General features: G+C 53.2%; 1 protein-coding gene and 3 long non-coding RNA genes across 10 annotated transcripts; 2 read left to right on the forward strand and 2 right to left on the reverse strand.

Annotated features, from left to right (window-relative positions):
• Window positions 1-5,245: 5,245 nt before the first annotated feature.
• CPLANE2 (ciliogenesis and planar polarity effector complex subunit 2) lies at window positions 5,246-9,415 on the forward strand. 5 transcript variants are annotated; one of them, XM_072975307.1, is made up of 6 exons: window positions 5,250-5,473; window positions 5,802-5,915; window positions 6,964-7,116; window positions 7,718-7,842; window positions 8,196-8,332; window positions 8,617-9,415. In XM_072975307.1, exons 2-6 carry the CDS (start codon window positions 5,804-5,806, stop codon window positions 8,885-8,887), a joined length of 798 nt encoding a protein of 265 aa, XP_072831408.1. In that variant the 5' UTR covers window positions 5,250-5,473; window positions 5,802-5,803; the 3' UTR covers window positions 8,888-9,415. The 5 variants fall into 5 exon arrangements, with proteins under 5 accessions (XP_072831410.1, XP_072831408.1, XP_072831411.1 ...); XM_072975310.1 differs by having other exon boundaries at window positions 5,255-5,432; window positions 8,196-8,342; window positions 8,580-9,415; XM_072975306.1 differs by having other exon boundaries at window positions 5,255-5,432.
• Window positions 7,824-13,057, reverse strand: LOC140700794 (uncharacterized). 3 transcript variants are annotated; one of them, XR_012079482.1, is made up of 7 exons: window positions 12,987-13,057; window positions 12,684-12,757; window positions 12,105-12,582; window positions 11,745-11,820; window positions 11,476-11,617; window positions 8,446-8,477; window positions 7,824-8,349 (listed from the first exon to the last, which is right to left on the reverse strand). It is a non-coding gene; the product is annotated as an uncharacterized lncRNA (long non-coding RNA). The 3 variants fall into 3 exon arrangements; XR_012079483.1 differs by lacking the exon at window positions 11,745-11,820; XR_012079481.1 differs by having other exon boundaries at window positions 11,476-11,820.
• LOC140700796 (uncharacterized) lies at window positions 13,010-14,890 on the forward strand. The gene is made up of 3 exons (XR_012079484.1): window positions 13,010-13,148; window positions 14,241-14,337; window positions 14,769-14,890. It is a non-coding gene; the product is annotated as an uncharacterized lncRNA (long non-coding RNA).
• LOC140700797 (uncharacterized) lies at window positions 13,443-16,181 on the reverse strand. Its single transcript, XR_012079485.1, has 3 exons — window positions 15,592-16,181; window positions 14,787-14,884; window positions 13,443-13,931 (listed from the first exon to the last, which is right to left on the reverse strand). It is a non-coding gene; the product is annotated as an uncharacterized lncRNA (long non-coding RNA).
• Between the last annotated feature and the right edge of the window lie 72 nt (window positions 16,182-16,253).

Below are 16,253 nucleotides of genomic sequence, written 5' to 3' on the forward strand. Positions count from 1 at the left end.
GTATTCAGGGCTGAGGACAATGCAGAGTGACCAGAGGTCATCCTCTCAGGTGTTGCAGGGACGGAAGCTCATAACCAGAATCCATGATGGGAGGAGAGAACACCTCTGAACAGAGGCCAGCACAGATGAGGCCATGGCAAAGGTGTAGAGCGGAAGGCCCACCCCCGACCTCTACTCCACCATGGTTCCCTGGCATTTGGGTAAGCGCCTCCCACCAACCCCACTGAACATGAGCCCCAGGGCCAGAGCAGGGGGAGATTAAACAACACTGAAGTCTGAGTGTTTAAGCTGTAGAGAATGAGGAAATCACTGAATTTAAGTTTACCAGGAAATCGCTGGATTAAAATGTGCATGGCAGAGACAGATTAAATTGAATCAGAGGAAACAAAGCTCTATTTCTTAAATACCTGAGTCAGTGAAGGTAAAAACTTGTACTTGCTCCAGTTAGAAGGAGAGGAGTCAGGTGAAGTGCTTGGGAGTCACAAGAAAAAGATGAGAGGGGTTATGGCAAGTGCTGGACAAAGGAAAGAAAAGGGTCTTCCAGTAGAGGAAACAGCCTGTGCAAAGGCACAGAGCTCTGGGTGTGACTGGAGTGGACAGGGCAGAACTGGAGAATGAGTTGGAGATGGGGGACAAGAGGCAGAGCCCAGGAATGAGTGTCCTAACCCAGTAGTGGCAATGAAGAGAAGATATAGAAACATAGGGAGAAAAATCAGCCTCTGGTGGCCGGCTAGTTCTGGAGGTGGAGGAGGAGGCGTCTAGCCAGCACAGATTCCTGCATTAAGCAAACAGATGGTACCCACTGTCAGGGTTACTGCCAAGGCACTGTCTGCCCTGTGGAGTTTGCATTTCAGTGGAGCATGGGGAGAAGGGATGACATATAGGTGAACAACTAAGCAAGATTATTCCAGGTGAATACCATGAAGAAAATAAAAATGCGATGTGACAAAGTGTAATGGGGTTGGATCATCAGAGCAGCCTTTTGGAGGAGGCAGCTGGGACCTGAATGTAAGAAACAGTAGCCGTGGAAAGATGGCAAGGAAGAGCATTCCCTGCAGAGAGAACAGCAGGAACAAAGGCCCTGAGGTCAGTGTGAGCTCGACAAGTTCAAGGAGGAGAGAAAAGCAGGGCGCACAGGTGGGCCTTGCAGGCCATGGTGAGGGAGGGGTGTGGACACTGGTGCAGTGGGAAGCTGTTAGAGGGTTTTAACAGGGGAGTGACACATGAAGCTGTCTGGGTCAAGGACATTAGACTTGCCAGCAACCCCAGACTCGAAAGAACTTCCTGGGGATGATTTGGCAGCTCCAGCCCCAAATCCTGTATGTATGTATGTATGTATGTATGAGGGGGCAGTAATTAGGTTTATTTATTTTAATGGAGGTACTAGGGATTGAACCCAGGACCTCATGCATGCTAAGCGCACACTCTACCACTGAGCTATACCTTTCCCGGCAAATCCTATATTTAAAGAGAATCTGGACACATTATATCTGCCAACTAGAGTCCTCTCTACCCTACTGCCCTGCTTATTAATCTCCACCAGAGTGTGGAATACACAGGGCGAGGTTTGTATCTCTTATTGTTGTCTTCCCAGTGCCTGGCTTGGCACCAAGATAGCTCATAAATATTTGACAAATACATGTCCTCATCCCCTCGTGCCTGGAATGTTCGCCTTGCTTCCTAACTGGTCCTTCTTCCAGGCTCACCCTCTTCGGGCCATGCTCCATGCTGTAGCTGTAGCCAGTCAATCAGTCAACACATTTTTATTAGGTTTTTACTACATGTCAGACATATTTTAGGTATTGGGATTATTATGGGCTGAATTATGTCTCCCCACCCTGAAAAAAAATGCATATGTTGAAGACCTAACCCCCCAGTAACTCAGAATGTGGTATTTGGAGAGAAGATCTTTACTAGGATGAGTAAAGTAAAATGAGGTCATTAGGGTGGGCCCTAAACCAATATGACTGGTGTCATTATTAAGGAGAGGAAACTGGACAAGGACTCACACAGAGGGAAGGTGATGTGAAGACACAGGGAGAAGACAGTCACCTACAAGTCAAAGAGAGGGACCTAGAGCAGATCTTTCCTTCTCAGCCCTCAAAGGCATTAACCCTACAACACTTTGATCTCAGGTTTCTAACCTCCGGAGCTGAGAAAATACATTTCTGTTGTTTAAGCCACCCAGTCTGTGGTACTCTGTGGTACTGCAGCCCTAGGGAACTAACACAGGGATGGATATAACAGAACAAGAAGACAGGGCCCCTATCCTAGCTTATGTCCTAGATGAGGGGGACAGGCTGCATTTGAAAATTCCCAGGATGATGGGAAAGAGTGAGCCTAGGGCGTGGGGACACATCCTTGAGTGGTAGAGGAAGAAGGCTTCTCTGCAGGAGACATTCACTCAGAGACCTGAGGGGAAGCAGCCATCCAGGTGAGGCACTGGGGATAATGCAGAGAGCCCCAGGTGGTGGGGAATGCAACTCAGAGGCCCTAAGTGGGAACAGAAAAAGGCCAGGGTCACTGGAGTGCTGCAGGCCAGGGGAAGAGGGTGACAGTTGAAAGCAAGAGGTGATCAGGGGGTCACAGAAGGCCTTGGAGGCATGGAATTTGGATTTTATTCTGAGCTCAGTGAAAACTACTGAAAGAGTGTCATCATGAGTGCCCTGGATTTATGTTGCAAAAAGATCATTCTATAAAGCTATTTAAAAAAAAAAAATCAGTCTGGTCCCTGTGTGGCATCCCAGAGGGAAAGCAGAGAAACCCTGAAGCAGCTGCAGCATCCTGGCGAGAGATGGAACCTCGAATTTGATAGTGTCCCTTCTCCACTTAGGCTCCCTAGGCGTCCCACCTGCCCCTGCCTCTGCCCTCCAGGTCCTCGGGTCTCTGTATGTGTCTGCCCACCTGGGCCATGTACTTCTCAAGGCTGGGGACTGTTTCTCTGCCTTGACAAATCTTCCTCTTGAGGCCTTCAACCAGGAGGTGCTCAAACTGAGGGGAAGACCAAACAATGAAGAAGTAAGTACATTAATCAGAAGGTTCTACACTAGAAAGGTCTTTAGGTAGATGATCCGCCTGTTTCACCTGAGACCCAAAGAGGAGACCCTTATAGGGATACACAATTTAGTGGTCAAAGGGGCACATGAGAGAGGAACTCACTAGACCATGTTCACAGCATCATTCTGAAACGCAATTCCAACCACCCTACTCCCTGGTTTCAACTGTTGACTGGCTTCCTGTCCCCAGCAGTGGTGATTATGTAAGTGAGGTCTTCGGGCATCATTCAGGACTGAATTGTTTCGCCCTCACCCCCACGCTCCAAATCAGTGTGTTACAGCCCTAACTCCCAGTGTAACTTATTTGGAGATAGGGTCTTTAAGGAGATAATTAAGGTTAAATGAGGTCATGAGGGTGGGGCCTTAATCCAGTATTACTAGTGTCTTTATAAAAAGAGGAAGACACACCAGGGTGTGTGTGTACAGAGAAAAGGCAGTGTGAGGACTCAGAAGGCAGCTGCCTACAAACCAGGAGGGAAGTCTTCACCAGAAACCAACCCTGTTCCATCTTGATTTTGGACTTCTAGCTGCCAGAACTGTGAGAAAAATTTTTTTGCTATTTAAGCCACCCAGTCTGTAATGTTCTGATGGCAGCCCAAGCAGCCTGACACAGAGCCCAGGTTCAGAATTGCCCTGTGCTCTTGTTAAACGGACAGGCTCGCAGACCCAACCAACCCCCCGAAGTAGAATCTCTGGGGGTTGGGGCCCAAGAATCCATGTTTTGAACAGGTTCCTAATGCTCACTGAAGTGTCCTCTCCGCAGGCTCCAGAAGGCAGTGAATACTGATTCCCCTAATCCTCTGGCCACTAGCTCCTCTGATCACCAGTCTCCCTCTCTGTGCCCAGGAGGACTTCACATCTTATCCGGCCGCCAGGTTAACTAGCACACTCATTCTGCCGAGTTGCTCCATTTGCTCACACTCTCCCTGAGCCCTCCACAAGCCAAGCCAGGGCAAGGCTGGCTGTGAAGTCTGGAAACCTAGGGATAAATCAGATCTGAGCCCTGCCGCTGAGGCACTCCTGGGCCACGGCAAGAGCTCCACACAGCTGTGGATAACCTGACTGTGGTGAGATGCAGCAGCAACTGCAGGGAGGGGAGCAGAATGACCTGGGAGTATGGGCAATGGTATCAAGCTGCAGAATCCTGCTGAAACGGTTATTAATTGGTTGTATTCCTGCCTAGCGGGGAAGCAAGTTGCAGGCAAGCGCCCTGTCACATCCTCGTCCCTTCTACTCCCTAGGGGCCTCATAATGGGCCTCAATGATTTGTGGGTTCATGGCCCTCTGGCTGCCTTCTATTTTACTAGAATGGCCCTCCTAGTGGCTGGGGACAACGTTTTGAAAACACAAGACCCAGTGTGGCAGAAAAGAGACGTACTTCAGAGTCCAGGAGCCCTGGGTTCTGAGTCTAGTTTTCCTACTGATCACCGGTATGACTTCAGACAATCACATTATCTCTGAGTTTCCTCATCTACAAAACAGGGATAATACTTTCTACACAGGTTTGTTTGTAGAATTAAATGAGCTAAGCTCTGAAAGCCCCACTCTCTGGGACTTAGTTGACTTTCAGTAAAGGTTAACTCTTAGATTATTCCTTACAAAACAGTGATTTGCCCTTTTTGAAGGCATGGCAAGAAGACACTAGTAAAAATGACGAATAGTGGACAACCTCTCAGTAATGATCCACCTGCATCTTGTCCAACTATGGGGCGTTTACTGAGCAGGCATCTTCTGGGTAACGGGCCTGGTGCCCAGTGTTGGAACAGTGGAGAGGGGCTCATGGCTCAGTACTGGAACATCAGCTCCAGGAAGGCAGGGACTTATTGTTGCCAGTGCATTCCCAGCAGCTGGAACGGGCCGGGCACATCGTAGGCGCTTAGTAATTATTTGTTGAATGAGTGGCATAAATCAATCAATTAATAAATGACTGACTGGAAGGCCTCTGACTCATAAGAACTTGAGCAAATCTCTTGACTTCTCTCATCTGCGAAGCCAGAGGCGTTTAATTATTCATCTCGAGTTAATTAATCTTGAGCTGCCGAGCAGGATTAATAATAATAAATTATTAATTATTAATTATCTGCGCGGTGGTAGCTGCTGAGGTGGGAGAGACCGATCCTGCCAGGAACAAGGCAGTTCCGCCCCGCCCCCAACATCTCCATGACAACAGCCTCCGCACATGCGCCTCAAGCACCGGCGCCTGAGCAGGCGGCGTGAGCCGAAGCCGGACGCAGGCAGGGCGGAAGCAGGCCGGGACGGCTGGGTGGCGGGAGCGCCGGGCGGGCTTTTAAAGGGACAGTCTCCACCCGGGCCTTTTCTCCCGCGGGGACTGCTGATGGTGACGGCTGGGTGGCCCTGGAGGTCGGGATCGAGGAGGTAAAGAAGAAGCAGGGATGTATGACCGCCCCGTCCCGGAGGTGACAAGGGAGTGAGGGGCTGTGTAAATGCCCTCTGGGGCATTTATCGGATGGCTGTCCCCCAGGGAGCAATACAGAGGAGAAAGGACTATGGAATTCCGCCTTCTGGGTAGTAAGAGGGAGACAGAGCTTTGTAACTCCTCAGGATATTGAAAGGGAGCTTGGATTACAAATTTGTTAATGGGGATAATAAAAAGGGTGGGCCCCATAACTACTTCAACCCCCAAGGAGGGGCTGGGGCTCCAAGGGAGAGTTCGAGGGCTGGTTAAAAGGGATCACAGGTACAGCTTGGGACAGTTAACCTCTCCCCTCCGTGTCGCTTGCCCAGCCATGGCCAGACCAGCCGCTCCGGGCTCAGTGATAGTCCCAGACTGGCACGAGAACGCCGAGGGCAAGGAGTACCTGGCCTGCATCCTGCGCAAGAACCGCCGGAGGGTGTTTGGTGAGTGCCCCCCTCCCCCAGCCTGTCAGTTGCCACTCCCTGGGGAGAAAAGTGTCACCTGTCCCTCCCTGTTGGGAGGGTGGGGAGCAGAGAAGCGGGGCAGTGAGACCCTGCTCCACTGCACTCTTCAGCCTTGGGAACCCCAGAAACCCTATCCCGGGGGGCCCACCCCCAAATCTCCTTAGAGTTAATTCCATCATCAGAGCCAGGAACATGGAAACAGCCGAAATACTGCCAGGAACCACTATCACCAGAGAGGCTGTTGATTGAGCCATCACCCGGTGCCAGGCCCTCTGCTGGGCACTTTATACAATGGACCCCAGTTTAACCTCAACAGCACACTGCAGACGTGTCCAAGATCCCCTAGTGAGTAGAGACCAGCCGCTTCCAGATCCTGCTGTCTCCAGGATAAGACACTCATGTTCCCCAGGATGAAGCTAACTCATCCAGGCAGGGCCAGCTGACAGGCCGGCAGAGGGGCCTGGCATCGGTTGCAAGAGTCCAGCTCTAGCCAAGAGAGACAAAGCACCAGAAGGCTTAAGACCAGAGAGTGAGAGGGCAACCCACAATTTAGGACTTCCAGGCATTACACCTGTAGGTGTATGGCTTAGACTTTTTGGGGGCAAATTTTAAATTAAAAACATTGATAAAGATCTTGATATATTGATTCTAAGGAGTTTATTTATAACTAAGAATACTTTTGCTGATATTTCTCCACTGAGGAAATAATTCTGAAAAGCCTTGCTTTTACATGTGGGAAGTCTAGGATATGTGATAAAGTTATCAATAAAAGCCATCTTGTGCATCAAACTTAAAAAAAAAACAGTGTTATTTGGAGTAGGTGCTGGCCCACTTCACAGAGCACAGGTGTTTCCAGCAGAACTTCTCCTCCCGGGATGTTGTTTGTATCCCAGGCCTCTGTCACAAGTGTAGAGAATGGTTTGCTGGCACTGAAAAAACCCTGAGAGATGAGGTTGTACAAGCCAGGGTCTGATGGGGCAAGCGCAAGTTGACCCCCTGACCCCACCTGGCTCCCGCCTTGCCCCAGGGCTGCTCGAGCGACCAGTTCTGCCCCCACCTGTGGCCATCGACACTGCCAGCTACAAGATCTTTGTGTCTGGGAAGAGTGGTGTGGGCAAGACAGCGCTGGTGGCCAAGCTGGCTGGCCTGGAGGTGCCCGTGGTGCACCATGAGACCACTGGTGAGTCCCTCCTCGGAGACCTTCCCTGGGACGGAGAAAAGACTCACCTGGAGCACATAAGCTGGGATTTGTAACCAGCCCCACCATTTACTCTGCAACCTTGGAAAGTCACTGCACCTCTCTGAGCTTACATTGGCTCCTCTGTCCAGCAGGGATAATAGTACCAACTGCTTGGTGTTGTTGTGGGGTTAGGACTAGAGATAGTGGTGGTAACATGCCTAGCAATGAGCTGGCACTCAGTAGGTGCTCAGAAAACACTAATCTTCCTTTCTTGTTTCCTTCCACTGGTTGCTAATTGACCATCATGTTGCAGCATATGACAGTATTCTGGGACCTTTGGATCTCCATGTTCACAAGAGTTAAACTAGTTTGTCGTGGCTTGGGCTAGGGCTGCATCTCCCTGGTAGACTGGAGGCTCCTCCCAGGCAGGGCAGTTCCCCCATCAACTAAGAATTCACCCACATCAGGAACTAGGCCTTCCCCATCAAACTGAGGACCCACCAAGGCAGGGACATATCTCCTCCCCCTATTCCCTCCTGGCCCCCTACTCCTCTCCACCTCTGCCTCTCCCATGCTGAGTGGCTGACCCCGACCTCCCCAGGCATCCAGACCACCGTGGTATTTTGGCCAGCCAAGCTGCAGGCCAGCGACCGTGTCGTCATGTTCCGCTTTGAGTTCTGGGACTGTGGGGAATCTGCGCTCAAAAAGTTCGACCACATGTTGCCGGTGAGCAGGCAGGTGGGCCTGGGTGGGTCCAGGAAGGGCTGGTTATCTGAGGTGGGCTTCTGAATACAGGTGGCTAAGCCTGGCCTGCCTGGTCTGCGGGAGCCAGAATTGGGCATGACTGGACTGAGGATGCTGCCATCCTGGCCTGGGAGTGCTCGGAGCTGGCACTGGGGACTGGGTCCCAGCCCGAGCTCTGCCCTGGGACCAGCCACTCCCTGCTCTGGGCCTCAGTTTCCCAGGCTGCAAAAGGAAGGATGGCGCTGAGACTTCTCAGGGCCTGAAGCTGATAGGTGCATTCTGGTCCTGAGGTTGTGAGCCTTGCATCAGCCTCTCATCAGCCTCTCCATCCCCAGGCTTGCAAGGATAAAACGGATGCTTTCCTCTTCCTCTTCTCCTTCACTGACCGTGCCTCCTTTGAAGACCTCCCTGGACAGCTGGCCCGAGTAGCAGGCGAGGCCCCTGGTGTGGTCAGGATGGTCATTGGCTCCAAGTATCCTTTGGTGGCCCCTACGATTGTCAGAGGCTACATTTGGAAAGGCCAGAGCAAGGGGGTCAGTGACCCTGCCTCTGCCCAGCCATGGGGTCCAGCCCCATGTACTTTACCTTAAAGGCTGCAGCTGAGCATCCCATAGACCCTGGATGTGGATGGTGAGGGAGGAAAGAAAAAGCTGGGTTTGATGAGGTGGTAAGCAGAGGTCCCCGGACAGGCTCCTTGACCCTCCTCCATATTTGACCAGTACATGCACACAGATGTGCCTGAGCGTGACCTCACAGCCTTCCGGCAAGCCTGGGAGCTGCCCCTCCTGCGGGTGAAGAGTGTGCCAGGGCGGCGGCTGGCAGATGGACACACGCTGGATGGACGAGCTGGGCTGGCCGACATGGCCCACGTGCTCAACAGCCTGGCAGAGCAGCTGTGGCACCAGGACCAGGTGGCAGCTGGCCTGCTCCCCACCTCCCCAGAAGACATCCCCAGCTGAGAGGTGATGGCATTGTGAGTGGGCACTCCAAACCCTCAGGTGACCTAAGGCTGGGGCAGGAATGTTGATCTCACCCCGAGGACTGGCCAGAAGAGCCTGGTCAGGGAGGATGGGGTCCTGAAGGCTCCTGCCCCAGCAGCACTTACCTTGCGGAATTCAAGCAGGGGGCACAAGGCATCTGACCTAGATGTCCTCTGGCTTTCTCCCTCTGCCCTACAAATCTGGGCTCTTGGAAAATGAGGAACTGAATGGGCAGGGCCTGAGGGCTCAAATGTCTCCCCCAACCTCCCGCTGCCCTCCCGCTTTTGCAGCATCTGTGGAGGAAGAGGTGATGCCTCAGCTGGGCCCTAGACATTAAGTGACTTCAATCAACAGTTTGTGTATTGGAGGGAGGGTATAGCTCAGTGGTGGAGTGCATGCCTAGCATGCACGAAGTCCTGGGTTCAATTCCCGGTACCTCCTTTCAAAAAAATAAGCAAATAAATAAACCTCATTCCCTTAAGGAAAAAAAAAAAAAGAAAAAAGAAACAAAAAAACAGCCTGTATTAGTTGAGGAACACCATCTGCTGCTCCAGATAAATCCTAAACTCTCAATAGCTTAACCTTGTAGTCTTTTCTTCCTTATGTCTCACCTCAGGTGGAGGTTAAGGTGGGTATGGGGGCTCTGCGCCAACCACTCATTCAGAGACCCAGGCTCTGAGATCTTCAACACATGGATTCACCCTGGGGCATCAATATCCAGTCAGCAAACTGGGAATGAGTACAGGTCACTCTGCAGGATTCTGTGGACCTGGTGTAGGGTGCTTTGCCTCATTGCTGCCCACATTCCATTGGCCAGCACCTAGTCACATGATCACACAGCTGCAGGCGATGCTGGGAAATGTAGTCTATTTGTGTCCAGTGGGTGAACCCCTCAGTCTGTAGTGCCTTTCTTGACTATGAAGCTGTCAGACTAGGCTTAAGACAGGGGCCCTGCTAGCCTGGGGGTATCAGAAAGCATCACTGGGCAGGGCCAGGGACTGGGCCAGGTTGGGGTCAGGGCGTGAGTTGGCCTGACAGGCAGCTCTGCCCTGCAGGAGGCCAGCAAGAACAGGAGCAGGCGGGTGAGTCAACTTGTGTCCCTGTCCCATTAGCCAGACACTGGTGAAGGCAGGCTAATGGGGGTGGGGGGAGACACGGGGTATAAAGAGGGCATTTATACTTTCACTCCCCAATGACACAGTATCCAGTTCCATAGATGGATCCCTGGGTAGAGGGCTGGCCTGAGTCTGGCCCACCTGGAAGGGCCCTGGATGCCAAGGTCAGCCATCCGATCCTCAGAACCCCCTCTTGAGAAAGCAGCTCCCGTAGCTCTGCACACTCCACACTCACAAGCATGATCATGTGTCCACACACACCAGCACTTATCCTAAAATGCTGCCCCACTCCTCCGTCCTGGCACGCATGGGAGGTTCCCCGTGCCATCCCTGGCTCACGCTCCTGAGTGTGCTGATGGCCTACATGGCACTTCATGCCAGTCTGTCCACGCTGGGCACTTCTCGCAGGCTTATGAACCCTTCTAGGGCCTAAAGGATTGATTAAAACCTTCTTACCTCCAGCTCAGGTTCAGAGCTGAGGCCTGAGCTTACCCCATACCCCAGAGAAGGAATATCGCTAGGCAAGACCCCAAGCCTCACAGCTTGCACAGCCCATAGGCTGGCTCCCACTCTCAGGGCACAGAGTGTCCCACTGCTGCCTTCAGCTCTGCTTTGGCCCATTTTCCTCTGTTCTTAGCTCTAGTAATCCTTCCCCACCAGGCAGAGCAAGGTGGGACCCAGCGAAGGTATCCTCTGGGCCTGAATGTGACCTTTCAGCTATCAACACCTGTGTTGTGGGCACCAGCTGGGGCACTAGTTACCCCACATCCTAGTCAGTTATCTCTGGCCTTAAAGCTTCAGCATCCTTCTTGGGCACTGGCTTAGCCAAGAGCCAGAGGTTGCTCTGGGGAGATAACCCAGATCCTCCCCAAGGCAGAGCAGGGCAGTTTTCTCCCAGTTAGCACTGCTCCAGTCCAAGAACCAACCCCTTACCCACCTTCACTCCAGACCAAGAGGGGAACGATTCCCTTCTCCCCGAGTAAGAACAAAGTGGGGACCACACTGACGATGGGCCTTGGAGCCAGCCACCTGCCACCCCAGCACTGCTTTCTCAGCCCCTCCACGCCCAGGCCCAGTGCCACTTTCTTTTTCTTTCTTTTTTTTTTTTAATTGAAGTATAGTTGATTTACAATGTTGTGTTTTTTTCAGGTGTACAGTCCAGAACTGGACTGTGCTGGTGCCCTAATCTTGGACTTCCCAGCCTCCAGAGCTGTGTGAAAGAAATTTCTGTTGTTTATAAATCTACCCAGGTTGTGGTATTTTGTTATAGCAGTCCTATGGACTAAGGTAGGGAGACTGAAGCCCAGAGAAGGTCAAGAATTTCTCCATGGAGCAACTCTGATGCTCTTAGCCCTCTGCACCACTTTCCCCTGGGCTGTTCTTCCTCCTCATCCCCTAATGCTGTCTTCTGCGTCTAGCCCCTCACAGGTTCCCACTTGGTCCTGCTTTTCCAACCAGAAGCCTGGGGCTGCCTGTAGGAGGGGAAATACATATCATGCTGGTGCCTCCCCCCACCTTACCGTCTTCCTGGCAGTCACTGCAGTCCCAGTGGTAGGCCAAGGTGATGCTCTTGTGCTTTCAGTGCTCCCGGAAGGCCATGGCCCAGAAGGACATAAAGATGTTGAGGAACACAGTTCCCAGATGGTCAAAGAGCTAGCCCAGCTGCGAGGGAGGGAGAGAGGGCACACTGCAGGGCCTGGCCCAGCACTGCCTTCCCAGTAGCCAGGCCCAGGTACTGGGTCCCAAACACCTATCCACTCCCTTGCGCTCTCTCTCTTCCCTGGCTCACCTTGGCCATGGGGCAGATCTTGGAAATATGCCATGTGGCACAAGTATTGCAGAGTGGGCACATGAGGAAGGCACACCTGCTGGCACAGATCTCCTATGAGCAAAGGGTACCCATCCTGGCAGGGTCTATCCTCAACCAGACAGCTGACTCTGCCCACCCAGCTCCCCTTTCCCGCTCCCAATCACTCAGGCCGGTATGTCGGTGCCCGTGGTGACTAGGCCAGAAATAAAGACCAGGGTGCCCACAAGAGAAGCAGGCAGCAGGCTATGTAGAAACCTGCAGGGGTGACAGCACGCTCGTGAGCCCCCATCTCTGTGCTCAACCCCAGCTCTCAGCCCTCACCCCCAGCACCAGACTCACCTAACCAGGCAGAGTAGATAGCCACCTTCTCCTCAGAGTACTCTCATATGTGGTCCAGGGGCTGGTACTTATACCAGCATCCCCAGTGCACCCACTATGAATACAGTTAATTGTTAAGGGTTGAGGTCTGCACCAGGCACGTGGTACCCCAGCAGTTCAAAGGAGCCCTAAAGGGCTGCAACGAAGCCCCAGAATTCTCTCCTTATGCCTCCACAGTGGGAGATGGCTAGGCTTGCCTCATCTCTCCCTCATGCAGTGGGGAAGGCTGCAGCATAGACTCCCTCGGCCAGCAGATGAGCAATGCCCATCTCTGCACGTTTCTGTTTCCTGTATCTCTGCCACCTGCCAGAAAGTATTCTGGCATCAATTCTGCCCCCTTAAGGTTCCAGCTGGACCTTCCTCCACAGGCAGTCTTCTCACCACTTGGTGCCTCTGTGTGTTAGAGAAGTCGGAGTCGTGGGAATCGCTGCCCAGGAATCTGTGGGCAGAGCAGGGGTCAGAAGCTGAACTCTCTGTCAAATCCGGGGCCCAGTACAACGGGAGTGCAGTCTCTAGGCTGAAGACAGGGATAAAACTTACCAGTTGCTAAAACCAGAGAGTCCTTCTACCTACAAACTCAGCCTAAGCTGGGTGCGTTCCAGCCAGCTGAGCACCTGAGGGGGATTGAACGAGTGGGAATCAGGGACGGGGAGCTGCTAGGGCATGGCCTGGACCCCAGGCTGCGGAAAGGGCAGGCCTGAGACCTAAAGTGAGTTAAGCAGGAGTTGCCTCCCTGGCAAACCAAGGGGGAGCAAAGGAGCCTTGATTTGACTAAGACTGCGGCTGGCGTCCCTCCCCTCTATCGGAGGCCCCGCCCACCCGGGGGCCACCCGTCAGCCTCACTTGTCTAGCTTGGCGCCGCGGAAGGTGCACGTGTAGAAGTCCAGCGGCTTATTGGACAAGCGTTGCTGCAGAGCTTTGCACAGGCGCAGGCGCCGCAGCAGCTCTGCCGACCCGTCCGAGTCCGGGTTAGGTCGCGCCTGGAAGACAAGTGCAGAGTCACAGGTAATTGGGAAGACCCCGCCCCCCGGGCTGACCCCGCCCTGGCCCTCTGCTCCCACCTGCAGCTGCGCGCGCAGGCTGAGTGCCTCCGAGTAGAACAAAAGCAGCTCCCAGGGCGCGCTCAGTTGGGCGAAGTGCCCCGTGCCGGCGCGGCTTTCGGCGGTGGAACTGCGCTTCTTGGGAGGCCAGGGTCTCTGAGTGTGCCAGAGCCCGGGGCCTCTTCCCTCGCGATCCGCCCAGGCGTGACAGATACGGTTCTGCGCGCGCGGGCGCTTGCCGCCTTCAGAAGAGCTTTGAACTAGCGCACCCTCATTTTACAAACGTGGAGATAGACCCTGAGTAGGCCGGCGTCATACAGTAGTGGCTGCTGTTTCCCATTTATCGGGCACCGCCAGTGTGCAGGCCCTGGGCCGAGCGCTTTACATTTAATCAATACAGCTCCTTTATGGGGCTGACACTACACTACAGTAAAGCCCATTTTACAGATGAAGTGCTGAAGTCGCTTGCACAAGTCAAAGATTCATCTGCCCAGAGATGCACAGAACCCAGACCCTCCAGGAAGATACCTTCACTTTCAAAGTCTTCATCTTTCAGTTTGCCAATTTCTACTCTTCTCCCTTCTATGTGGCATTCTTCAAAGACAAATGAGGACCTCCCCCTCCCCACAAGGCTATTGCGTCCCAGTGAAATGATCCAGCAGAATGGCAGCATCCTTGATCCTCTACCAAGGCCTTACTGTTGACCTTGAAGTTGGTCCTTGATTGCCCTGGGCCTCAATTTTCTTAACTGTAATATACCAACACAACACTGGGTAAATGTGAAACTCTTAACACCTGAATTCATTCATTCACTCAACCCTCATTGATGGCCCAGGCCTGACACCCACCTCCCACTGCTGACATTTGGGTTCATTGCCATCTTTATGGTGGCCTTTCCATAGCACCCTGGACTGGATGCTAGGGACACAGGAATGAACCAGATCTGGGCCTTCCCTTCAGGAGCTTCCAGTTTTTAATAAGGATGGGTCAAGGATCCTCATGAGCTAGGCTCCCAGGAGGTTGTGTTAACTGTTTAATTGTCATTGTCATTTGGCAGGAATCAGAGGGAGAAGCACCAAAAGAACCCATCCCCTAGCAGCATGACTCCCTGTTCCTGGGCCGGAAATAACTATTGGCTTCTCATGGGTTGAGCGGTAGGTATAAGCCATGGTCCCAACAGGCCTTCGGAACATAGCTTATCTGGGGGTGGTGAAACAAGGCCTCCCAGCATCTAGGTCACCAGGGTTATCTCTCAGTGGGTGGGAGGCCAGAGGATCAGGAGTACAGTGGAGAGAGGGGTCAGCCTCAGCATGGAGTTTAGCTGTGGCCTGGCTCCAGAGGGAGAGAGCACGTTGCAACAGAAGCAGTGGGCCTACAGTTTTGTGGGATATCCTGTTCAGTATGGCACACTGTTTGGCCCACAAAACAAGGATATGAGTACCCCTAGAAGGTCCAGCTTTTGAGGGAGGTTTTGGGCATCCCTCCCTCAGGTCTGGCAAGGGTAGGATCTGCCTCTGGGGCCTCCAAGGAGGAAGGGGCAAGACCCTAAACCCTGAGTAAGGTGCCTTGTGTCTGCCAACCACAGTGTGGCCCTGAAACCTGCCTTCTCAAGCTCGCTTAGCAGCTCTTCATCATCATGGTGGGCAAACAGCTGATCAGCAACGTGGAGAAGTTTGTCGTGCAGTGAGCACAAGGACTGACCTGGGGGCACAGAGGTGGGTCTAATCAGGTGGGAGTTGGGGGAGGCCTTTTTATGAGAACAAAACAGAAACCCTCCCTGACCAGAGATCAGGACACAGACAAAAGTCCTAGTTCTGTCTCCTGTAAGCTCTGGCATTGCTTCTCTCTAAGCTTCAGTTTCCTCACCTGTACAAAGAGGGTGATACTACCTCTCCAAGAGAGTTGAGTCGATTAAGTGATATGCTGAACAGGAAAGAGGAGGGCTTTCTGTTAGTATTTTAGAGGGGGCAGGGGATTCCAGAGACAGAGAATGGCCATGTAGGAAGCACAGAGTTGAGAGCCCTGGACTCCAAGACTGGATTTGAGCCCTGGACCCACCATTTACAACTTGGGGAGCCGTGGGCAAAGTCTCTGACTCTCCATTTCCTCATCTGTAAAGTGGGAGTGATCATGGTACCTATCTCAAAGGGATATGGGAAGGATAGAATGGCATTAGCTGGTCTCCCTGCACCCTGCACCAGGAAGCTTAAGGCCTGATGGCAGAAGAGTCAGGGAGGGGGGAGACCCAGATCGGGCAGGAGGACTATAAGCTCATTGAGTGTGAAGGCCTATTTGACGAATACCAGGAGACGGGTGAACAGTGGCCCCGCAGTACCAAGCCCAGCAAGGTCTCTGGGGGCCTAGCCCAGCAGAGGAGGTGACCCCAGGCCTGACACTCCCCAACTCACAGAGCTGCAGTTTGGGTTCATCACCATCTTCGTGGCGCCCTTCCCACTGGCACCCCTGTTTGCTCTGCTCAACAACTGGATGGAGATCCAACTGGATGCCCACACGTTCGTGAGCATAGGCAGCCGGTGGCTGAGTGGGCACAGGGCATTGGGATCTGGCTGCTCCTGCTTGAAGCCAAGGCCCACTTTTCCATTATTGTGAATGTGAGCCCAGGACAAAGAAGGGGAATACAGGGTCGGGGGAAATGAAGATCAGAGACTAGGAAGAGGGAAACGGGGGCTGAGGCTGGAAATCAGGGTCAGAGATTGGGAAATAGAGGCAGAGAGCTAGAATCCTGGGGTGCAGGCTCATTCTGTCTGTGGGAGTGGGTTTGGACTCAGGTTGGGATGAGTTAGGAGTTTAGGCCCTGGAGCCCCTCTGCAGGTTTTCCTCATTCCTTTCACCTCGGACTTCCCGCCTCGTCCCCTGTACCAGTACGAACACCACAGCCAGCTGCGTGGCCACATCAGCTTCGCACTGGCGCCGGCACCTCCCGCTTACCTCGCCCAGGGCAACCACACACCCTGCAGGCGGGAGCACCAGCGGGCGCGGGGCGGAGCGCGGATGGGCGGGGCCTGCCTGGGAGGGGCGGGGCCCTGAGCCTTTGGACCCGCTGGCCTGG

The sequence above is a fragment of the Vicugna pacos genome, chromosome 13 (assembly GCF_048564905.1).
Source record: "Vicugna pacos chromosome 13, VicPac4, whole genome shotgun sequence".
Lineage (NCBI taxonomy): Eukaryota > Metazoa > Chordata > Mammalia > Artiodactyla > Camelidae > Vicugna > Vicugna pacos.